This window comes from Thamnophis sirtalis, unplaced genomic scaffold (assembly GCF_051295495.1).
Source record: "Thamnophis sirtalis isolate CommonGarterSnake01/CBP01778 unplaced genomic scaffold, rThaSir2_p1.2 scaffold_3, whole genome shotgun sequence".
In the NCBI taxonomy this organism is placed as follows: Eukaryota; Metazoa; Chordata; class Lepidosauria; order Squamata; family Natricidae; genus Thamnophis; species Thamnophis sirtalis.
In genome coordinates this window covers 153011946-153022065 of record NW_028261383.1, presented here as the reverse complement: position 1 = coordinate 153022065, position 10120 = coordinate 153011946, and the positions used below count along the sequence as shown (strand labels likewise).

Below are 10120 nucleotides of genomic sequence, written 5' to 3'. Positions count from 1 at the left end.
GCATCTGGATTTTGAGCACATTATCATCTCAGGGATGCAACGGTCGTAAGTGTGACAAACAGTCATGTCACTTTTTTCAGTGTGTTGTAACTTTGAACGGTCACTAAAATAACTATTGTAAGTCGAGGACTACGTGTAATAGACAGTTTGTATGTTGGAACTGCACATGAAACAACTCTGCTCCGTAAACTACATTGGTTGACATTTATTTATACATTTAGCTTTTATTATTTCTACAAATACTGTAACTCAAGGTGATGATCATATCCAACACACCTTTGTCCTTGTTCTCCTCCTCCAATAACCCTATGAGATGGGTTGGGCGGAAAGTGACTGGCCCAAAATCAGCCAGCTGTTTTTCATGTCTAGGATGGGATTTGAATTCACAGTCTCTTGCTTTCTAGTCTGGTGCCTTAACCACAAGAACAAATTGACTCTCAATTTGCTTCCAGGTCAAGATGTGTTGACCTTTAAAGCCTTATGGGACCAAGTTATTTGAGGGACTGTCTGTCCTCGGTTACATCTACTTGTCTCGCCAAGTCCATCAGGAAGGGCACTTATGGGTCTTGTCCGCTGAAGAGTTCCATCTCTGATAGGATCCAGGAAAAGGTGGTATTCAGCAGGTTCTGACCAGTTCTGGAGAACCGGTAGCGGAAAGTTTGAGTAGTTCGGAGAACCGGTAAATACCATCTCTGACTGGCCCCACTCCCATCTATTCTCTGCCTTCCGAGTCCCAGCAGATCAGGAGGGAATGGGGATTTTGCAGTATCCTTCACCTGCCACGCCCACCAAGCCATGCCACACCCACAGAACCGATAGTAAAAAATTGAATCCGACCACTGGACCCAGGAGGCAAATCTTCTCTCCTGTTGCACCCACCCTGTGGAACATCACCCCTCCCTACTCCCACCCCCAGATGAGATTGGCTCCAATTCTATTTCAGAAATCCTCTAAAACTTGGTTCTGTCAACCAAAGGATCCCATGGAAATAGACTGCATAATCGAGTGTTTTGAAAGATCTTGAGGGCACTCTTCCCATGGTTTTGTTTATATATTTGTTTTTAATGATTTTAATGTTTTAATTGCTTTTTTACGATTGTGTACATGATTCAGAGTTACATACATGAGATGGCGGCTGCATACAATTTGATAAATAAACAACCAGGCTATCTATTTTTGAAAACTCTGGAAATAACATCAGGGGCCACCAAATATGTGGTTCAAGGACTATATGTTGCCACAGGGTCATTAGGGTATCTACTCCTGGTTTAGCATGTTGTGTGAATCCAAACCATTGTTCTATTCTATAAAGTAAATCATTTCTTATTTTTGTACATGCTCATCGTTAGAGCTTGTTTTTCGGCGCCAAAGCTATGTACTTGTAAATCATAAAAAAATATTTTTCATTATGTGCAGAGTGGCTTTTTTCAGCAATTATATCCATAGCCAGTGTCCTATTTCCACTGGCACCTTTTCTTTATACATTTCCAAAGTGTACGCTGTTTGTGCCAACCAATATTACCAGAGTTTTTTCAAGCTTGGCAACTTGTGTAGGCTTCAACTCCCTGAACTCCACAGCCAATAATTCTGGGAGTTGAAGCCCACGCGTCTTAAAATTGCCATGGTTGAAAAACATTGATATATATACCATTTGTGCAAGTTGCCAAGATTGTCAATGACTACTTCAGCTTCAACCTCAATACTCAAACTCAAGATAAACGCAAACTCAAGATAAACAGCTCCAAACTTGATTGCAGAAAATACGATTTCAACAAGAGTGGTCGACACCTGGAATGCTCTACGGACTCTGTTGTTCCATCCCCAAACCCTCAGAGTTTCAACCTCAAACTGTCTATCATGGACCTCACTCCATTCCTAAGAGGACCCTGTCTTACTGTCCCCATTTATTTGTACTCATTTGGATTGGATTGGATTGGATTGATTACATTTATATGCCGCTCTTTTCCCCGAAGGGGACTCAGGGCGGCTCACAATTCAGTCAGGGAAGGGGGTACAGACAGGGCATAAAAAGACGAACACAACAATACACAATTTAAAACACACAACAACCATACCATTCAAGGAGGGGGGGGGGGCAAAAGCTCTTTAGCCCCAGGCCTGTCGGAACAGCCAGGTTTTAAGGGCTTTGCGGAAGGCCTGGAGGGTGGTGAGGGTTCGAATCTCCACGGGGAGCTCATTCCAGAGGGTCGGAGCAGCCACAGAGAAGGCTCTCCTCCGGGTAGTCGCCAGTCGGATGGAATTCGGAGGCCTAATCTGTGGGATCTGATCGGTCTATTGGAGGTATTTCCTCTGCTCATGCCCATGTTCATACTTATACCTGCTATCTTGTACATGTTTGACAAACTAATTAAAATAAATAAATAAATAAAACTACTTTCATTCACTTTCTAAGGGATGACTCTTCTCTCATAAGGCCTACACTCATCTCCCCCCCCCCCCGTTAAATCACGGCTTAATCCACTCCATTTTCAGGATCTACAGGTACTATCGATCAGTCGCGAAGGGCTCGGTCGCTGCATCGGACCAGGTAGGGTGCAAGGCCCGGGTCTCCCCTCTCGCTCCCGCTTGCTAGGAGGGGCCCCACTTGCTCTCTTCCGCTCTCTCTCTCTCCTCCCTCTGGGGCGGAGAAGCGGGCAGCAAGGGGCGGCGCCAGGAGGCACCCTTAGCCCTGAGGTATAAGCCCGGGTGATAGTTGCTGTTTTTTTCTTTTGCCCACCCCAGCCGCCTCCGTCTCCCGTCGCTATGTTACTTCGGCTCCGTGTCAGCCTCTCCTTCCTCCTCCTCCTCCTCCTGAGCTGTGGGGCGAGAGGCCAGGAGCAGGAGAGCAAAAGCGAAACTCCGCTCCAGATTGAAACCCTGGTAAGTGCGCGTGGGCACATCTGGCCTGGAAGGAACCGACGTGCCGTTCGCTCCCGCCGCCGCCGCCGCTGTTCCGCTACTTGCGGGGAAGAGCCGGCACGCCTCGCCGCCTCCGGCTTTCTTTTAAATGACAGCTGGAGGCGAGAGGATGCAGGACTCTAGGCGCTCCCTCACTCGCGGGCGAATTGGGGAGGGCGAAAGGAGAATAACAACCCCCTCTCGGGACGGAGCGTCTCTGCGCGCGCGTCTCTCCAGGTCGAAAGCTGCTGTCCCCGCGAAGGCTTAACCCGCATTGCTCTCAACCGAGGAGAGAGAGGAAGGTTGAGCTATAGTTGGCCGGTGCCCCCTCCCTCATCTTCCCTGCGTCTCTCATTTCTCCCCCCCCTCCCCTCTTTTTCCCCTTTCCGCAGGTGGCATCCCCTGAAGGCTGCACGGAGCGCTCGGCGACAGGAGACACTCTGGCCATCCACTACACAGTGAGTAAAGCGAATGGGGGGGGGGGGGGGAGGCGCATCGCCGGGAAGCAAAGCAAAGCCACACGAACACGTCAGCACAGCCTCCCCCCGCTGGGTGGAAGGAGGGGGAGTTGGGGGGGGGCTTCCCTACACGGGTGGGCGGAGTTTGCGAAGGCTCCACCTTCTTCTTTCGGAAAGACAAATCGAGATGGAGGAGGAAGTCTCGGAAAATCTACTGTAGAGTTTCCTGTGGGATGCCCAGCGCCGGCTGGGAGGAGCGTTGGGCGGTCTTAAGGGAGTGTCCTTCCAATCGCGTTGCGCGGGGGGGTGGGAGGGTGGGAGGCAGAGACGGAGATGGAGGGAGGCTTAGTTCGCGACCCGCTTAAGCCGCACGTGCCCTCTGGAAGTTTTGGAAGGCAAATATTTGCCCAAGGCGTAAGGGACGTGGTGACTGAGCTTGTGGACCAGAAAGGTCGGCAATTTGGCGGTTCGAATCCCTAGCCATGTAACGGAGTGAGCTCCCGTTACTTGTCCCAACTTCTGCCAACCTAGCAGTTCGAAAGCAGGTAAAAACGCAAGTAGAAAAATAGAAACCATTTTGGTGGGAAGGTAACAGCGTTTGGCGTTTAGCCATGCCGGCCACATGACCACCGAGACATCTTAGGACAGTGCTAGCTCTTCGACTTTGAAACGGAGATGAACACTGCCCCCTAGTGTCGGGAACGACTAGCTCATATGTGCGAGGGGAACCTTTACCTTTATGCCCAACACGTAGCAGCCATAGTGTGAGAATCATATTCCATAGGTTTCTATATTGCCTTACCCCCGTAAAATAGAAGGGGGGATGTGTGGTCCACCAACTTATGTGTGACACCTGTCACCATCCCTATTTTATTTTGATCTATTTTAGATCGTTGGATTTATTGGCTCTGGGGTGTTTTCCCTTAAGAGGAAACGGGCTCTCCTTCACCAAGTGTGTTCAGTTCATTTATTTTACTACAGGAGATCTTTGACTTACTACAGTTCGTTTAGTGACTGTTCCAAGTTATAACAGCACTGAAAAAAATGACCCATGACCAGTTTTCACATGACCATTGCAGCAGCTGCATGGTCATGTTATGATCAAAATTCAGACACTTGGCAATTGACTCATATTTATGACCGTTGCAGTGAGGGTGGGGGTGTTGTCACATGATCCCCTTTTGCAACTTCCTGACAAGCAAAGTCAATGAGGAAGCCAGATTCACTTAACAGTTTGACTAATTTAACTACAGTGATTCACTTAACAACTGTGGCAAGAATGATTGTAAAATGGGGCAAACTCATTTACATTTTGGCCACAATTGTGGTCGTAAGTCGAGGACTACTTGTAGAGGGCTTGAATTTGAACAACCTAGGTTGGAAATGGAGATGAGCACTGCCCCCTAGAGTCTGATACAACTGGACAGGAGAAACCTTTACTTTTACCCGTTTAATTTGTATTCCTGCATAAGCCAGGATAGGACATGGCCCAAGTTACTCCTTGAATGTTTTAATTCTAGGAAAGTAGTAACATCCAATAAGCCAGTGTTTTTCAAATAGTCATTCCTTTGCAGCCCAACTCACCTCACAGGGTTTTTGTGGGGAAAAACAGTAGGAAGAATATTGGTATGTTTGCCTCTTGAGTGGGGAAAAAAGGGCAGGATAAAAAAAATAGACAAGATTTTCAGATCCAAGGATACCCCAATAGAATGTACCTGGGATTTGAAATCCACACATCTTAAAGCTGCCAAATTTGAAAAGCACTGTGCAGTAGCTTTCTCAGCCCTCCTTCATGCAGTGTGGATAAACCTGTGTCTCCAAATGTTTTAGCCAAGGTTGGTGGAAGTAGCTGTCGGGATGGGATGGGATGAGGTGTCTGTATGCAATAGATATATGCCAGTTAAAGGCACAGAGGCAGGTGTAAAATAGGCAAATGGATGAAAAGGATATGAAAGTAAATGGATGAAATAGGAAAGCCTCTGCTCTGGGAAGGCAGGAAACCCATCTTGTCAAGAGTCCAGTAGCACAGGCCTTGCTCACATCTTTTGTTTTATGCAATTATGTAAAGAGGCCTGGTAACCTCTAGTTTAAATTGCTGTAATTCTTTATGAGTGGAGATATTTGAAGCTAATGTGGAAACTCTTGGTTAGTACAAACTGTAATCACTAGAAGACTTTAGCCACAACTAGTCAGAGTATATTGCATACCCTTGGACTTGGTTTTATTTTGAAGCAATTTATTTTATTTTTTATCACTTGTTACCCAGAGATCTACAGAGTAAGAGTTGAAATCATCTTCAGATACTTTATCCTAACAGGAAAATGTCCAGTTCACTCCTCTGGGGCCTCCTATCTTTGTGCCCCGAGCCAAACTGAGATAGTGATCCAAGTATCAGTAAGTTTAAAAAAAGTAATTTTTGCTCAGAACAGCATCATAACCAGCCTTCTTAGTATGTCTAATCATCTTCTGAAAGAAAGGGAGCATGGTTTACTTCCATGAGAATTAGTCATTCATAAATTGATTATATACTGTAACTTTGAATATGAATAAAAATAACTATTCTGAATTACCCTGCTATTACGGTAGTTGCAGGAACTGCTGTTATGAAAAAGACATCCCTGTGACTGAAGAGGAAAAACGGCTTCTCCTAAAATGGTTCCTCATGTTTGCATGCAGTACTTTTGTTTTGAAGTATAATAGAAAATTAAATTGACCTACGTGAAGTTGCTGTCCATACTTTTTCATCATGGGACATAATGATATTTCATTTCTTGCAAAGTTACAGGTTTCAGCATTTTCTTTTGATTTAAAACAAAACAATTTTTGCATAGGGCAATTGCTAATTGTCATTTGATGTTATAAATATGCACACATACCCTCAATTTAAGGAATATTTTTAACAGGGCATTCTTGAAGATGGCCGCGTTATTGATACCTCACTCTCCCGTGATCCACTGCAAGTGGAATTGGGCAAAAGACAAGTCATCCCAGGTAGACCTCTGTTCTTTATCATAAAATGCTTAGTTTAACTGAGAAACACACCAAGGAAAGGAGTAGGGAGAAAAAAAATCTGTGTCCACAAACTTTGGTCAAAGAAACATACTTGTTTCTTCACTAAATAAGTATTTCCTCACTGTGCCACTGTTCCTATTTTACAGTTGCCACAAAAGTAGAGTTTGGGACTCTTCTCACTTGTATGTGGCTATGGCATAAACATGTTCAACCAACTTTTTTCCTGCTGTGTCCTCATGAAATTTGACTTCATCATTTGACCCCATCTGAGAACTTTCAGTCATCTTTAGCTTGTACCATTGCTGAAGTGGTGGTTTCCTCCCTTATCTTCCCAACACAGCATTTGCTCTGGACACAATCTGACATGCTTTACTGATTGTTGAAGTGGTGCACTCATTGACTTTTGGACATGGGATTAGCCCAAATAATCTTGTTAATGCAGATATGTTCCTTCCCTTCAGCACGCTCATGATGGCAGTATGGAGCTGCATGTCGAAGTGGAGAGAGGGAGAAAACTGTTGTTTCCAACCCTTTTAAATATTGTTCAGGCTTTTAGACACGGGGTTAACACTCTTTTGGAATATCAAAAGGAATGGAGCCTGACTGTAGCTTAAGTCTTCCATTGAACGCAAAATACTTGTACTAAAACAGAGCAAGATTTGACAAATGGCTAAATTTCCTGGTCTAGCCAGCAGGCAAAACTCATCTCCTCCCCAACTCCATCCAAATGTTATGCTGATAATGGATGCTTTCCTGATGACTGCTGATGTTTGGTAGGAAAGACCTGGAAATAAAGCCAAGGGTATCCACCAGTTCTTTTTCCTTAAATTGTTCTGTATGGCTTGAGTTAGGACAGCAGCATTTGCTGACATCTTGCCTGTGGCAGGATAGAGGCTGACAAGGAGTTAACACATATTTCACTGGTACCTTTTTTATGATACCTCAAGAATTGATGGAAACCACTTGGCCGTGAAGAAGACCTAAACTCAACATGCTTCCAACTGTAGAAGGATAGATTTTAGTTGAAGATTAAAACAAATCTTTAGTGATAAAAGCATTAGATCCTGCAACCTAGCATAGTGCTTTCTGTTAGAAGACTTCCAGCACTAACTACAGTAGTCATCTGTGGGATTGTGTAAGATTGTGATTGGCATGCTCTATTATATATGCCATTCTTTTTGTCCTAGGCTCCCAACTTTCTTTCCTGCCTGTTTATTATTTTTTTGGTTTGATAGATTAATATCAACCTGTGTTCTGGCAACCAAACAGAGATTTATCATGAACAGCTCCTTTTATAAAAGATCTGAATGTTCTACGGTGTATGGGGGACAGAAAGGCTTCTAATTAAGTTCTTTTTTCCTCCCAATTCAGGTTTAGAACAGGGTCTGCTGAATATGTGTGTTGGGTAAGTAACTCACAGTAAGTTACTGGAAACCTTCATAGGTAGTTGCTATACTCCGGTCAAGCCTGTGGCCTTCTTTGTTTTGAATTCTGTTCATTCTCTGTGAAAAAGCAAGGTAGGCTGCAGTTTCCAAGCGACACAAAAAGTACTGTCTGCATTCAGATATATTTTTCTTATTTGCTTATTCAGACCACCATGAAAAAAACCCTGGCCCTTTAAATATAATGCTGCAGTTGCCAGCATGCCTTACTAGAGATTGTATTGTTAGACGTTATGGGACATGGAACTGAACATCTGAAAAAGAATATAGCTCCCATCCTTGTGATTATATAGAGATGGGCATCAAAGAGGAGCTGCTGCAAAAAACGCAGTGATCAATAGAGAAGGGAAAGAGGCTGGAAAGTGTTTGCAAGAACAATCATAATAAAACCAAGATTGTACGAAGAGTAATAGGCACCTTCTGTGTAATCCCAAACCATCTGGAGCACCACTTGAATACCATCAGCATTGATAAAATCACCATCAGTCAATTGCAGGAAGCAATTATATTTGGAGCAGCTTACATCTTGCAACAGTGCCTTTAACAAACAACACCTGGCTATCCCAGGTTTTTGGGAAAGACTCAATGGGTGGATGAAAATCCCAAATCCAGTCTAAACATCTGACAGCTGTATGATCAACCAGAATGTTTTAACAACATGCTGCTCAACAACTCTGGTTTGCTCACATTTATTAATCAAATTATAAGAAAATCGATTAAAAAAAATAAAGTAAAAGATGGCAAGTACAATGAAGTAAAGGGTTTCACTCGCCAAAGATAAAGATTTGGGAGACGACAGGGGCTGCCTTCAAGTCAATCTTGACTCGGTGACAAAAAATCCTGCAGGTTTCTTGCTAAGATTTCAAAAGTGGTTTGCCATTGCCCCCTTTCTAGAGCTGAGAGAAAGAGGCTGGCCTAAATTGGCTTTGTGCCTAAAGTTGGATTACAACTAAGAATCTCCTCACAATTTCTAGCCTGATGCTTGAAGATTAACAAACTGGAATATGTGCAGAGGAAAATGAAACAATGTTAAGAGGCTTGGAGGACAAAATGTAATTGAAAAAAAATCTCATTTAGTTTTCTTTCACACCTTAATGCAAGCCCTCACCAATTCATTCTGTTCTTATCTTAACATTCAAAAGTGCTCTAGGCCTTAATTTCAAAAATTCAAATTAAAAAATTGTGTTCCAGTTATGTAAATGTCACTCCACACAGGAAAATAGGCAATCTGGTCAGAAAAACTCGTCCAGCATGTCTGCCCAGTTTTTACCAGGACTTCCCCTCTCCTCAAGGACATAGCTTGTTTTGCTAAAGGCTGCAATGCTTATTCTAGCTTAGAGGTGATCAGTTGGCAAAATCCCACTGAAATCAAGAACCTTGTGCACCTGTATCTTATCAGTACCCACCTGGCCTTTACTCATTTTTTTTCCCCGCAGGGAGAAACGAAGAGTCATTATCCCTCCTCACCTGGCATATGGCAAGCGAGGTTCCCCACCAGCTATACCAGGTAGGATTTGGTTACCAGCAATTATTTAATGGCCAGTCAACCTACTGGAGCAGGAGGTAGCCAGATATTTAGGATGCCCGGTCCTGTTGTTTTGTAATGTTGATTGGACATGCTATCTCTAACTGGGCCAGGAAAAAGAGACTGGAAAGGAATTGACGGGGGGGGGGGGGGGCATTTAGGAAGTAATATTGTAAAGCCACATCTGTGCTGCAGGGAAGGACTTAAGAAAAAAGGAGTATGCATGCAAACATATAAACTCAAAAATAATACTTCTAGGTATACTTCTAGATTTAGTTTGCCTTGTGGAACATGGTATTATGTAGGATCTTCTAGGTATGTTTCACAGATTTTGTCTCTTTCCAGCTAATGCTGTTCTGCAATTTGAAGTTGAATTAATCCAGCTCTCCAGAGCCAATCACTGGCAGAAGCTGTCCAACGACATACTCCCCTTGCTGAGCATTGTGCTTGTCCCAGGCCTGCTGGGACTGATTGGTTACTATCTCTACCACAGAGTCCAGATGCCCCGAATATCTAAGAAGAAACTCAAGGAAGAGAAGAAAAACAAAGCCAAAAGGAAATAAAGTTGTTCTTTATCTTTTTCAACATTGTTTCCCAGTGGAATCAGGGGTGGGTTCCTGTACTGGTTGGTACCGGTTTGCTTTGCTTGCGCATGCGCAGTTGACTGTAATTTGTTCTGCGCATGCGCAGAAACATGCCAGCAATGGCAGAAGACACCGGGGAACTGGTTTGGGGGCGTGGCCAGCCTGGGTCACTGCCAGTTCTGTGACCCAGGCCAAATCACC

At 44.1% G+C, this 10120-nt stretch overlaps 1 protein-coding gene across 1 annotated transcript; it reads left to right on the top strand.

Moving 5' to 3' along the window:
* The first annotated feature begins 2681 nt into the window (after positions 1-2681).
* On the top strand, positions 2682-9920 carry FKBP11 (FKBP prolyl isomerase 11). The gene is made up of 6 exons (XM_087710473.1): positions 2682-2880; positions 3291-3356; positions 6260-6347; positions 7740-7773; positions 9247-9317; positions 9681-9920. Exons 1-6 carry the CDS (start codon positions 2764-2766, stop codon positions 9896-9898), a joined length of 594 nt encoding a protein of 197 aa, XP_087566599.1. The 5' UTR covers positions 2682-2763; the 3' UTR covers positions 9899-9920.
* The last annotated feature ends 200 nt before the right edge of the window (positions 9921-10120 follow it).